Source organism: Manis pentadactyla, chromosome 7 (assembly GCF_030020395.1).
Source record: "Manis pentadactyla isolate mManPen7 chromosome 7, mManPen7.hap1, whole genome shotgun sequence".
Taxonomy (NCBI): domain Eukaryota; kingdom Metazoa; phylum Chordata; class Mammalia; order Pholidota; family Manidae; genus Manis; species Manis pentadactyla.
Genome location: NC_080025.1, coordinates 105,219,212 through 105,234,379, shown reverse-complemented (window position 1 = coordinate 105,234,379; position 15,168 = coordinate 105,219,212). Strand labels below are relative to the sequence as shown.

General features: G+C 36.1%; 1 protein-coding gene across 3 annotated transcripts in view; it reads right to left on the bottom strand.

Moving 5' to 3' along the window:
• AVL9 (AVL9 cell migration associated) overlaps positions 1 to 15,168 on the bottom strand; it is a 69,740-nt gene that overhangs the window by 14,494 nt on the left and 40,078 nt on the right. For 2 of the 3 annotated variants that reach the window (XR_005027156.2, XM_036897362.2), the window contains exons 8-12: positions 13,922 to 13,960; positions 11,357 to 11,426; positions 10,528 to 11,066; positions 5,498 to 5,632; positions 3,989 to 4,208 (exon numbers count right to left, since the gene is read on the bottom strand). Coding sequence is in view for 2 of the 3 variants with exons in the window: in XM_036897362.2 (XP_036753257.2) it covers positions 3,989 to 4,208; positions 5,498 to 5,632; positions 10,528 to 11,066; positions 11,357 to 11,426; positions 13,922 to 13,960 (1,003 nt within the window). In the remaining variant the exon portion in view is untranslated. The remainder of the gene's footprint in view (positions 1 to 3,988; positions 4,209 to 5,497; positions 5,633 to 10,527; positions 11,067 to 11,356; positions 11,427 to 13,921; positions 13,961 to 15,168) is intronic. The other variant, XM_036897363.2, reaches the window with a different exon arrangement.

Sequence of the window (15,168 nt, the reverse complement as noted above, 5' to 3'; positions counted from 1 at the left end):
AACAGAATAGAGACTCCAGACATTAACCCAAACATATATGGTCAATTAATATTTGATAAAGGAGCCATGGACATACAATGGCGAAATGACAGTCTCTTCAACAGATGGTGCTGGCAAAACTGGACAGCTACATGTAGGAGAATGAAACTGGACCATTGTCTAACCCCATATACAAAAGTAAACTCAAAATGGATCAAAGACCTGAATGTAAGTCATGAAACCATTAAACTCTTGGAAGAAAACATAGGCAAAAACCTCTTAGACAAACATGAGTGACCTCTTCTTGAACATATCTCCCCGGGCAAGGAAAACAACAGCAAAAATGAACAAGTGGGACTATATTAAGCTGAAAAGCTTCTGTACAGCAAAAGACACCATCAATAGAACAAAAAGGAACCCTACAGTATGGGAGAATATATTTGAAAATGACAGATCCGATAAAGGCTTGACGTCCAGAATATATAAAGAGCTCACACGCCTCAACAAACAAAAAACAAATAACCCAATTAAAAAATGGGCAAAGGAACTGAACAGACGGTTCTCCAAAAAAGAAATACAGATGGCCAACAGACACATGAAAAGATGCTCCACATCGCTAATTATCAGAGAAATGCAAATTAAAATCACAATGAGGTATCACCTCACACCAGTAAGGATGGCTACCATCCAAAAGACAAACAACAACAAATGTTGGCAAGGTTGTGGAGAAAGGGGAACCCTCCTACACTGCTGGTGGGAATGTAAATTAGTTCAACCATTGTGGAAAGCAGTATGGAGGTTCCTCAAAATAGACTTACCATTTGACCCAGGAATTCCACTCCTAGGAATTTACCCTAAGAATGCAGCACTCAAGTTTGAAAAAGACAGATGCAACCCTATGTTTATCACAGCACTACTTACAATAGCCAAGAATTGGAATCAACCTAAGTGTCCATCAGTAGATGAATGGATAAAGAAGATGTGGTACATATACACAATGGACTATTACTCAGCCATAAGAAGAAAACAAATCCTACCATTTACAAAAACATGGATGGAGCTAGAGGGTATTATGCTCAGTGAAATAAGCCAAGTGGAGAAAGAGAAATACCAAATGATTTCACTCATCTGTGGAGTATAAGAACAAAGGAAAAACTGAAGGAACAAAACAGCAGCAGAATCACAGAACCCAAGAATGGACTAACAGGTACCAAAGGGAAAGGGACTGGGGAGGATGGGTGGGTAGGGAGGGTTAAGGGGGGGGAAGAAGAAGAAAGGGGTATTATGATTAGCACGTATAATGGGGGGGTGGGAGAAAGGGGAGGGCTGTAGAACACAGAGAAGACAAGTAGTGATTCTACTACATTTTGCTGTGCTGATGGACAGTGACTGTAAAGGGGTTTGTTGGGGGGACCTGGTATAGGGGAGAGCCTAGTAAACATAATATTCTTAATGTAATTGTAGATTAATGATAACAAAAAAAAAAAAAAGAAAGAAAATGGGGATTACTCCCTGATAGGATAAAACTAACTGTAAATCAATGATTAATGCATGCTTTAAATATCCTTAATTTTGATCATTTAAAGGGTGTCAGATGATCAGCTATGGAAATACATTTTTCTGATAATATTCCTTTCTCTTAAAAAAAAAAAAAGCAGTTCCTGTGTGGTGATTTCCAATAGGTTCTTCACAATGGTATAAAGGGCATATCAAAGTGTGGGCAAAGGGTTTGTTTGTGTTTATACAGAGGATCAAAGCCTAATTGGGCTACCCAGAAAACGAATTAAGATACGATATGAAGAAGAACTTCCAACATCAACATTCTCTGGAAGAGTCATTCCAGAAGATGATCATCAAAAAACTTCAACAAAGATCCTGGCGCTGTTGCAGTTGTAGCTGCATTCATCCCACCGGTTCCTGGACTTGCCATTGGAAGGAAGAAGGAGATATCTAAGCTGGCCTGTGCATACAGTAAAACAACAAATTTGAGTGGATCTATACTGTTGGAACTCAACCAAGAATTAGGAGAAGTGCAAGTTGCAGCGCTCCAAAATCTTGCGACTATAGATTATCTACTGTTAAAAGAACATATGGGATGTGAACAGTTCCCAGGAATGTGTTGTTTTAATTTGTCTGATTTTTCTCAAACTATTCAAATTCAGTTAGATAATATCCATCATATCATTGATAAGTTTTCACAAATGCCTAGGGTGCCTAACTGGTTTTTTTGGTTTCACTGGAGATGGCTGGTAATTGTAGGTCTGCTTTTGTTATGTAGCTGTATTCCTATTATGTTAATGTGTGTATGCAATTTAATTAGTAGTTTAAAACCAATACATGCTTATGTTACTCTACAAGAAGATATGTCAAAGAAATAATCAATCTTCCCATGTTTTCTTCCGTCTGCTACTTCTATAGCTTTTCTTCGTCCTTCCTAATTACAACCCTTAAGTAGAATTTGTGCCTCATATCGAAATTACCGAGTATCATAATTCTTCAAAGTGGTAAACAATACCTCAAAACAAATGCTGGGCATAGAAGCCACAGGGCATAAATCTGCAAAGAAGTAAAAAGCTAACCTTTTCAAACAATATTGCTTCTCTCTCACTTACCAACTTTACATTTCCCTGTATGGCCCTGGAAGATGACTGGTTAGCCAGAGACGGGTAAGATTCCTCAAGGGAGGAACAACCTAAGACAGGCACAGTCGCAGGGGGGCCATCAGGTGAGAAATTGGGGATCAACAGAGGTGAGGCTTAGAACCTCACCCTCCCTGTTTTGAGAGAAATCTTCTGCATCCGTGGATGTTTTGTTGCCCTTGTGTAGCTTGGATTAATACTTAAGTCTATAGGCACACACCTGATCGTCTACATTTGCCCTCTTACAGTACTAAACTATGTTTTCTACCTTTATCTTGCATCTACCTACCACTTCAGCATTTTATTTAAAAAATAATAATAATAATAATAAGGGAGAAATGTGGGATTCACATATAAATCAAGTATAAAAATCAAATGAATATTCATATTTGACCTGATTGTTTATAGTTCATAATGCGTGATCAAAACCAAAAGTTTCTGTGATGACTGCCCTTGCACTGTTTACCATGTAAGAACTTATTCACTATGTAAGAATTTGTTCACCATGTAAGAACTTACTCGTTATGCTTCAGAAGATTGGAGACTGTTGAGAATTAGGCTTGGGGTTGATTAATGATTGTGCATTGAGTCCCCTATACAGAATTTTATTGTTGTTAATAACCATTTGATCAATAAATATGAGAGATGCCCTCTCAAAAAAAAAAAAAAACCTCAAAAACGTGGTAGAGGTAATTAAAAAAAATGAAAAACAAAAGCTCTTTTAACAAGAACAAGCAATCAAAAAATTGAATATTTGCTAAAATATCCAGGGGGTAGCTGTCCATTGTGGGAAAGTTCATCACAGAACCTCATGTTCTCTTTTCATACATTTTTTCCTACAGGGAGTTAGATAGTATTAATAGAGGAGTGATTTTACGTTTACTTGGTCCATTTTAATTACTGAACAGGAGTAATAGTTCTTAGAATGGGGAATAAGTCTGAGGGCTAATCACTCAGAAAGTGATTTCCAGTGACTTCTATTTTTTACATTTCTGTTTTCTCCCTTTATGTATGTACATCAGTGTTTAGCCCCTAAACACTACTAAACACTTCAATATGTTTTAATACTAAGCAGCCATGTAAAAGTGACAAAGATCTGCATTTACTGTCTTGATATATATTTGTTTGTATTATAAAGAAAAACAAAGTTTAAAAAACCACGTATGATGGGATCCATTTTTGTAAAAGGAAATATATGAATACCACAAACTAAAATCTGAAGTATATGCATAGAAAAAGGTCTCAAATAAGAGTAGTGATCTCTGTATGAAGGAGTAACAGGTAATTTTTCTAAAATGAAAATATATTTCTTATGCATTTCAAAATATCATAAATGTAACAAAATGCAAAAGTGGCCGTATGGTCCTTACCTAGCTGTAGTGTGGCAGCCAGGAGCGCGTGGATGTAGACTGCAAACTGGGCTCGGATCCATTCGTCACCTCCTTCCCAGCCTGTGCCATCCAAGAAGACATCATCCCGGTTCTCAGTCACGTGCCTCACCAGGTAATCTGCAAACCTCAGGTCTGCAGTGGTTGGATTCAGCAGCTTCCTGAGGTCTGGATCATGGATCTGGATCAGAGCTTCTTCTACCTAGAGGGCACCCAGGTACAAGTCAGAGTCTGGGCATTCACGCAGATATCCCACGCCATACTTTAAAGAGTAACTACTGGGAAGTTGGAGCTGGAAATAAAAAATGTGAACAACAGCATTCTCAAAAAGTGAAAAAGACAGATTTTTACACTGAAGTTTCTTTCTCTATTTAAAAAATGCTTAGTTTTAGTTTTCAGAAAATACACACATAAATATGTAACTTTGAATTATAAAAGCAATTGATGTTGATTATAAGTATTTGGGGAAATAAAGATGTATAATAAAAATCACCTTTATCACACAACCACAAATGAATAAAATTAGGGTTAATTCCTAAAAACTTGTGAGTGCAGATACTTTGGAATATTACTATATAATATTTGATATACAGAGAAATATTTGTAACTTATAGGCTAGCTTTGAAGTATAATAATAAAACTCATGATCTTGCCAACCAACTTTAGAACTAGAATGTAACCAATAATGTTGAAGCAACTCTCCTCCCCATCTGTATTCTCCTGCCTTGGAAGTTATGTACGTACTTTTCTTCCTCAAAATTGGAATAAATATAGCTTTGAATCCCACATTTTTCACTTATTATACTATAAACATTTCCCCAGGAAGCACATTCGGTACTTTCTGTTAGAACCTTAAAAAACCTTTGGGTGGCTGAATTTTCTTTTTAATTACTTCAATTGTGAAACTGAACACCTACATATAAGTGTTTATATCCTGCTTATATCTTATATCCTGCTAAGGTGTCAAATATATATCTCTAGCTTCTTCCTCTTGATATCAAGTGCATATTAAACAGGCTAGAAGTATTTATTTAAACAATAAATAATTTTTATTATGACGTGGTAGTAGAATCAGGTTGCCTGGGTTGTGATCCTGGTTCATCCATTTAACTGTTTGATCTCTCTGTTCCTTAGCTTTTGGAGGTGTGGTAATAATACGTATCTCACCAGCTGTTATGAGAATAAGTTAATATATGTAAGGCATCATAATGCCTGGCACAGGAGGCAATTGTCATCATTATTAGTGTTATTATTAACACTAATAATGTTATCCCTTTTGCTAGTCCATGTTCTTCACTGCATCTGGGATGTGTCATGCTAACAGGTGGCTGTAAGCACTTAGTATGGGAGAGAAGACTTCAAAATATTGGAATATAGGTCTAACAACTTGGTTTTATTCTTATTTTTGACAATTATGCCCTTATAATTCCATTTAAATAAAGAAAACAGAGACCAGCAGTGTCAAGGACAAGTACTCATACATAAACTTACTTCCACAATGGCATCACTGAGGTGTTTCTGTTGTCGAAAAAGGATGTTAGTAGCTCCAGCAACGAATCCCCGAACAGTGACATCAGAGAGAAGATGATGCTGCTGCAACGCCATGTAAGGCAAACACAGATATCCCTATGAATTAAAGGAGTATTAGAGGAATACGAATTAGAGGAATAAAGAGTATTAGAAAAGTAAGAGAACAGCTACCTCTCTCTTCAAGACTAGAGAGCTGATAGGAGGAAAAGAAACTTCCCAACTTCCACTACACCCACTCATCTCTAATGCAGCTGAGTTTTGACTCACTACAATAATATTCCAGGGAAATCTCAGGTCCTGACTGCAATAAGTACCGTTAATCACCAACCTTTATAAATAAATGGTCAGATCCTGGCAAAGATGTCTAACATGAAGATTGTCTTACTTGATTTATTTTCAGTTCAACTTAAAACCCTCCACAGTAACTAATGAACTGGACTTTTTCATTTAGGAAATGAAGCATTAGGCCCATTGTTGGGCTTAATACTTAGTATTTCTATATTGTTTAATAGAAAGCTGTTAGTTCTTCTAGTAAAAATTTAAAACACATGCATCTGCACATATATACATAACAGTACACCAAGTACAATTATAAGAATATCAAAGCACTGCATAGCATTTGTTGTATTGTCCTCTTGTTAAAAATCATGCAAAAATATTTCAAGATATTTGCTACTAAATGTGTAAAGCAAAATGAAACTGGAAGTAGCTGTGTATTTAATTAATTTCCATTTGCATTTTATTTGGAAATACCATTGTCCTGAATATTACAGCTGAATTTCCAAACCACAGTTCAGTGCACAAAATGCAGCCTTTTCCTGAGAATAAAGTACTAACACTGGAATGACGCATTGAGGGAGGAAGCGGGATTCTGCTGAGAGATTCTAAATCAAGACAGATTTTCAACAAGTGGCACAATTTGTGTGTGAGGCCAGGATGGCAGACTTGTGGAACACATGAACTTGCTTTCAATCTCAAGTTCTATGACAGTTTTATTTATTTTTACTTATAAAAAAACCGAAACAGAAAAACTGAACTTATCTGGATGATAGTCTTATTTACACCATGAGATGAATTCCTCTGAAGGCAGGAGCTATCCCTTTTGCTAGTTCATTTTCTTCAGTGTATCTAGGATGTACTTTGTACTGACAGGTAGTTATTAAATACCTAATATGGGACAGAAAACTTCCAAAAGCTGGAATGTGGGTCTAATAACTTGATTTTATTCTTACTCTAGACAATGTCTTCCTCTGCTTGATAAACTGCCCAAAGAAGCTGCAAAAATAAATCCATGGCTATGCGTTAGAGACACTCAGCATAGGGCTTCTCAAACCATCCTTCTGTGACTAAAGGCTGAAAGGACCCCTGCCCTCACTCAGAATCACTCAGCCAAAGTGATTGAGTTTTAACTACCTGTTTTAAACATAAATAATTACAATACTGAATGCTCTTTCACACTCAATGTGGATCCCCAAATACCCACTTCAACTGCAATTGAGAATCCTTCTTAGTCACAGAAGTGCTGTAAATAGCAACAGCACCTCCTTTGTTGCCAGACAACAGAACTATCAATCACCACAGAAGATTTATATTGCAAAACAGTAGTAAGAACTGCACATAGTATTACATTTCATAATTAATTCTGTTGGAGAAGAAAAGTGTATTCTTGGCTAGGTCTGTAACAGCACAGAATTCTTGGCTAGGTCTGTAACTGCACAGAAACTAGAAATTGTTTGAAAATGTCAACAGTTCAAAGCTTTTTAAAATTATCAAAAAATATATTCTCTAAAAAATTGTGTGTGTGTATATATATTTATATATACATATACATATACTCTTCGACCCTGCATTCTACTTCCTGTAATTTATTCTACAGATAGACCTGCTCATGTGTGAGATTAAAAAAAAAAAAGCTATTTATTCCAGCATTATTTATTACAGTGGAAGACTAGAATCCTAACCAATCATGAATGGGAAACTTAGTAACTGTTCATACAGTGGAACACCCTACAGTGATAAACAGGGATGAAGTTCACCTCCAAGAAATATTTAGTAAACACGAACAAGGGGCATGAAGATGGGTACAGTCTGCTCCGATTTGTGTAAAAAGGGAGGGGGGAAATATTTATGCATTTGTTTATGCATAAAATACCCCCAGAAGGAACAGAAGGCATTGATAATGTTGGTTGCCACCAGAGAGGGCAACTGAGCAGCAGGGGATGGAATGAGTGGGAGACTTTTTATTATACAGAGAAGCTTTGGAACCTTTTGAATATTTAACCAAATTTATCTTGAGTTTAAAGGTAATCCTTATCAAAATCTCAACCTGTGTGAGTGAGAACTTATGTTGATTCTAAAAGTGATGTGAAAATGCAAATGGCTAAGACAGTCTTGAAGAATAATAGGAGGGGAAGCCTTTTCTCTGCTGGACATGATATCCATGGTAATTCACTCAGTGTAGCACTCCCCACGGATAGGCAAATACACCAATAGAAGAACAACAAAATGAGTCCAGAAACAGACTACTTTCCTCAACCATACACAAAAATTAAGTCCAGGTAAATAAAAACCAAAATGTGAAGGTCAAAATTATAAAGCTTTAAAAGATAATATAGGAGATTGTTTCCATGACCTTGAGGAGAGGAGAATTTTTTGAGACCCACAAAGTACTAACTGTAAGGTTAAAAAAAACTAATAAACAGAAATGGTATCTAGAACATATACCCACAAATCAGTGACAAGGGAGACAATTCAAGAGCTTTGAACAAATAGAACACCAAGGGATATCCAGATGGCTAACAAGATTATGAAAAGATGCTCAATCTCTACAGTGATTACTTTATATTCACCAGAGTTCCATTTATGATCATACTCAACTCATTTCACTAAATAATAAAAGTTACCTTACAACTGGAAAAGAGGAGGGGGGAAGCTGACTTGTGAGATTCAAACAGGCCGGAGCCCTAACTCCCAGGGCTGTAAGCTTTGCTGGCCGGTCCTGCTCTAGCTGCTCTGCCCCAGTGTGCGGTCCATACCAGAACTCTTTCAGTGATAAGGTAGAAAGATTTAAGATCGGGGAAAAATGGAAGAAAAGCCCTCAGGATTGTCTTTTCACATTTGAACACAACAGCTACCCCAACTTCCTCTCTACCTTTTTTCCCATTTCCCTCATTCTCCTTTTTTCGGTAATAAAGTGGAAATACATGTTCAGTGGAGAATACGTACATTTTCTAATTGTCCTTCTCCTCCGGTTCCTTCACTCCCGTCCCCATACCTTATGGGTTTTGTACCTGAAAGCTGCCTCCAGACCCATCTCCTCTCCCTCAGCACCCCAGCTTCTTTCCTACACTTCCTACAAAGTTCTCAGGAAAGGTTTAAGCATATTTTAGAATCTGGTGTCTACAGCATTTATATAGTAATCCTCATCTCTAAGACAGACATGAAGGGCATCATCCTCAGGCAATTCTACGTACCAGAGAGAAGACTAGAGAGCTGGAGAGCTGGGGAATCTCTTCCAGACAAAATGCTTTCTTAGACAGAAATCTGTCTCCACATGCTTACTGAACCAGGGATCATTTAGCTTATTATTCTCTTCAAAGCTCCCTACCCTACTTCAGCAATGTCTCCACTCATGTAAGCTTCTTTCCAGCTTTTTGAAACTACTTTTCAAGATGTTTTGCTAACCCAATTCCTTCTGTACAAGCATTTTAAGACCTTCAAGAGAAAAAAAAGCCTAAAGACAGTTCACTTTTAAGAATACTTCACATTCCAAAGTTACTAACATGAAAGATTTGACATTTGCATTTAAAACTGTAAGAAATAAGATTTTAATCAGTACATAATAAAATAAAACCAAAAAGAAAAATGCTTTATTTACCATAATGATGGATGGAAAGCCCATCATATATTCAGCACTGGTATAAGGCACACAAATAAAATATTCTGCCAAACATTGTTTATTAAGAGCACACAAAATACATGTTTACACTACTTTAACTCAGCAACCTCAAAGACAAAAAACAAAATCCCTCCACAGTTAATATCCCTCTTGATTATCTTCACAAACATACAAATTTAAGGGTGGGTGGGTCAAGCAGCAAAGTAAGGGCTCCAAAAAGTATATGCAGTCGACTACCACACGTGAGTTCACAGAAACCATAATTTAGGGCTACTGACTAACCCAGCAGATTGAGAGCCCTGAGTTTTCTCCCCAGGTTCCTAAATCTCAGTTTTAAGAAACTGTGCAATAGTTCAATCATTAAACCAATTAAGATAGCTTCAGAATCCCCCAACAGGCCACAGAATGAACACAGACAGCATTCTCTGTTACCTGCTCAGTAAGTACTTATTACTGGGGCAAGGGCTTCTTGTACAGCTGGATACACCAGGAAGAATGTATGGCAGAGTACAGCACAGGAAGAAGTACATGTTCAAGTCAACACTATCCTCCTACTTTCTTTTCCACAAAAAGTTTTACTTCATGCATGAAGGATGGTATATAGAGAAAAACATAAAACTTTGTTCTAGTTACAGTAAAGATGTATTCGCTTTTCATGGCAGACTGCGAAATCACAGGTGCAGGCATTCAGAACACAGTATGATGCCCAGGCACACAGCAAGGCCATAAACGCTTGCTGATGAGGGGATGAAATGGAATTTCTCTTCTATTCCATTTTGAAAAATAATTCACAAATGGCAATAAAATAGTTTTTCCTGAGTAAGATGAAAAATTAGAGAATCCAAATAATGTAGCTACTAGAATCTAAATGTATTAATGGCAATGACATAAAGAAATGATATCCTAGGATGTTAAGATCCTGAGTTAAAGATTCAATTTGATTTATTATGTTGTGTTTAAGTTATTTAAAAAAATTACAAATACATTTTGAGTGTTTTTTTCATACCAAAAATGTGTTCAACACTAAAAGTTAAATTCTAAGGGGAGTTTATCAGATTCTTTAAGGGCCTCAATAAAAGATATTAAACTTTACCTTTGTGAAGATGGCCAGGGGCATGCCATACTGGTCCTCTTCCAAGCCGGAAATCAGCCCTGGTATCAGGACCACCTGGCCTGTGTTAGCTTGAGGTTGTACTGTAATCGGAGGACTGTCTGAGGGCACAGATTCCTTCAGTAATGAGTCTGTCTGTTCTGACCCCACCTGTTCTCTTTCTTTCAATGTGGGGTCCTCTAAGATACTAGGATCCAAGGTCTCCCAGTCACTTTCTGAAGACTCTGGAGATGGGCGAGAAGGAGGTTTCAAATATTGATTGGTATCATTGGATTCCTGTCCTTTGCTGCTCTCATCTTCTACTTGGAACAAAGGTTCTTCAGTCTTGATGGCAGAATCTTCTCCATGGTTTCCTGTCATGATTTTCTTGACCATTCCCAAGTCAGTATTTGAAATGTCAGGAGCAGACACAGAAACAAAATCATCTACAGGGGGATTGCTTTCTTCAAGTCCAGCATCTTCAGACATACTCTTTCGGGGTCTGTACTGAGAAGAGTCACTGAGACCATGCTCAATCATGCCTAAAACATACAACATTGGAGAACAGTTTGGCTTATAATAAGGTGGAAGAAAATAAAAGTTGTATATTCTGTTCTAAGTAATGGAACTCTCCTATAAAAATTTTAATAAGCTATGCTTGCACAGATATTAAAAAAAAGAAAATCTCAGAGAAAAAGAAACCTATACTGCCTAAAGGAAAATGTCATATTAAAATAGAAATGTTAATCTTAATGAGTTTATCTTTGAAACTTTTATCATTGAAAATTCCAGTACAAGTTAAAAGAAAAAGTAGATATTGCTATTTTCTTACCTGGAAAAAGGGACAAGACAGTCATCAGTGAGCCCACCAATTTGTTTACTGGAGAAATATAAAAGAGAACCTGAAATGGATTCAATCAAAATTAGAAAATCCATGAGTCCAGTGATACTAAAAAAATGTGGTGGTGGGGAGGGTAAGAGTTAGGGCGAAAACTTTTCTTTACAGAAGATTAACAGCTAATAAGTGCAGAATTAATGGTAGAATTAGAGATCAACCAACACCCACCAAGATTCAGGTAAAAATTACCAATGGATGCTACAACTATTGTGACAGGACTTGAACAGACATTTCTCCTAGGAAGATATACAAACAGCCAACAAGCACAAGAAAAGGTGCTCAACATTACTAATAATTAGGGAAATGTTAATCAAGACCAGGAGATACCACTTTACAACTATTAGGGCGGTACCATCAAAAAGCCAGAAAATAACAAGAGTTGGCGAGGACATGGAGAAACTGTAGCCCTTGTGAGCTATTGGTAGGAATGCAAAATGGTGCAGCTGCTATGGAAAACATATGCTTGTACCTTAAAAAATTAAAAACAGAATTATCACATGATCCAGCAATCCCAATTCTGGGTATATGCCCAAAAGAAGTGAAAGCAGGTTCTTGAAGAGATATATGTAAACTCATGTTCACAGTAGCATTATTCATGAGAGCCAAAATGGTAGAAGTAAGCCATTGATGGATAAAGGGATCAACAAATGGGTAATACGTCAATGGAATATTAATCAGCATTAAAAAGGAAGAAAATTCTCACACATGTTGTACATGGATGAATCTTGAGGACATCATGCTAAGTGGAATATGCCAGTCACAAAAAGTCAAATATGGCATGATTCCACTTACATGAGAAACCTAGAGTAGTCAAATTCATAGAGATGGGAAGTAGAACAGCGGGTGCCAGAGGCTGGGGGGAGAAGAGAATGGGGAGTTATTATTTAATGGATAGAGAGTTTTAGTTTTGCACCAAAAAAAGAGTTTTGTGGATGGATGGTCATAAAAGCACAATGTGAATGTACTTAATACCACTCAACTATATAGTTAGATATGATTAAGATGGTAAATTATATGCTATATGTATTTTACAACAATTAAAAACTTTTTTAAAAGGTTGAAAGATACTAATCTATTGGATTCATTTTTTTAATTTACTTTTTTCTGTATGAAGAAGGAATACACATCCACTGCAGAAAACTAGAATATGAAAAAGTATTTCCTTCTTAAAAATATAAGCTGTATTCTTGTCAACTGTTAATGTCTTTTCTTCCAGTCTCTTTTCAATGAATATATGTTATTTATAAAAACAGTTGGACCAACATTTTTCACTTAACATTCCATGAAACATCTTTATGACAATTAAAAAAACCCTCAGAATCTTTTTTCTGACTGGAATTATATACAAGATAAACCATTACTAAGTTATTCACTGATAATTCATTATTAAAAATGATTCTGTGGTAGAATCTCTTAGAGCTTTGTGTCCAACTCATATTAGTTCTAAGGGAAGAATAACTGGGCCAAAATAAGAAGTATTTTTAAGGTAATGAAACATTTTGGACATTATGAATGGCTGACTCTCCAAAATCCATTCCACCTCTGTATTCCAATAAAACTTTATTTACAAAAATAGGTGGTGGGCCAGATTTGGCCCTGGGGCCTAATTTGCAGATCCTTAGCTTAATCTCTGATCAAAATATTTGGCCTAAAATCATGGCAATCCCTTCCCTTTGTACTAGACAGTAGTCTGGAATCCAAGCTTAAGCCAATCAGTATAGGCATTTCTTTAGCAACAATATTGGTTCAGAACAGGCACATGGCCTCATAGGCCCAAAAAAATTAAAAGGAGGAATTCTTATTAAAAGGTTTGGGAAGAGGTATTATTTCTGCCACAAGTTATAACTGAGGAGGCGTTTAGCTCAATTATTGTTGGCAGTTATCACTCTCTATAAAGGATACCAGGTTTAAGATAAAGTTAGCACCAAGGATTCCAGAGCAAAGAGATGAGAAAAAAACTAGGTACTTAATTATACCGTTCAATCATTCAGTCAAACAATTTAAGTCAGTTTAAATTGGTTACCTGTAGTCAAAACTATCCTGGGGTCAGGGGATGGGCAAAAGAGGTGAAGGGGATTAAAGATTAAAAGGTACAAACTTCCAGTTATAAGTAAATCATGGGGATGCAAAGTATAGCATAGGGAATATAGTCAGTAATACTGTAAATAAACTCTGTATGGGGACAGATGGTAACTAGATTTATCATGATTTTTACTTTGTGATGTCTAATCATTATGCCATACATCTGAAACTAATATATGGTGTGTTAACGATATTTAAATTAAAAAACAACAATCATTCCGCTAATTGAATAAACTATCAAACTGTTTCCAGAAAGACTGCATGAATTTATTTATTCTATGGTAGTAGACAAGAATATGTGTTACAGCTCACCACATCTGATAGGCAAAATGGTCTTAATTTATACTTCATCATTAATTTTATATAGTATTTAAGAAATGTCAGTAATGTTAAATATTCCGTCTCTTCAGATCTCACCTTTTTTTCAAGAAGAATTAGTTTAAACAGGATTAAGACCTGAAGAAAAAGAAAAATATTGTATTAAAATAGGAAACTCAACCCTAATATTCATTTGCCTTTTCCCCCTCTCAAACATAACCATATATATTTTTAATCAATACTAAATAAAGGGCTTTAAAAAAATACATAGAGAATTATGAACTTACACTGAGAAATTATGTGTCCCCTAAAAAGAACCTCTTAAATCTCTAACAAATTGTGTGTTTTGTTAAGAATAGTGCCATTTTTGCTTAAAATCTGCAAGTTTCTTAAAGGGCAGGACTATTCATTTATTTTTGGATGTCCAGGGCATTGATAGAGCAGATAATGCTTGTTAAATGAATGATCAATGTGTGTATATCCTAGTCAACATATATGCTTTAATAATAAAGATCAGAAGGCACAAGTGCAGGTATTTTACTGGAAAAGTGTTCCAACCTCAATGCAACATATAAAATATCTAGAACACATTTATTTCTACTCTAATTTCACGATAGCTGAAATTACAAATATGGGAAAAAGTATCCTATCCTGTGCAGACAGTATTTATATACTTTGAGAAATTTCTATCATATAATCACTACCAACACTTTCAACTTTTCAAAGGAACCAAACACAGTTATGCAACAATCCTGCACTTGACCATGTAGCACATGAAGTTTGTCCAGTTAAAGGGGGAGGGGTTGGGGCAGTTGTGGGGGATAAATGGAATATAAGAATTTGCAATCAAAATATAAGCTGGTCATGAGGACTGTTGAACCACTGTGATGTACACTTGAAATCAACATAAGATTGTATATTAATGATATTCAAAAAAAAGGTGAAAGAATGAAATCAGACCCTTATCTTACACCTCACACATAAATCAACTCAAAGTGGATTAAAGACCTAAATGTAAGATCTGAAACTGTAGAACTCTAGAGGAAAACACAGGGGAAGAACTTCATAGCACTGGCCTTGGCAGCCATTTATTGAGTATGACAACAAAAACATAGGCAACAAAAGCAAAGATAGATGAGTGGAATTGTGTCAAACTAAAAGCTTCTTCACAGCAAAGGAAAAATCAACAGAATGAAAAAGGCAACTAAGGAACAGGAGAAAATATTTGCAAAGCAATCTTTGATGAGATTGATGAAGTTTCAATGTCCAAAATATATAATAAGCTACAACTCAGTAGCAGAAAAACAAATAACCCAATTGAAAATGGGGAAAAGAACTTAAATAGG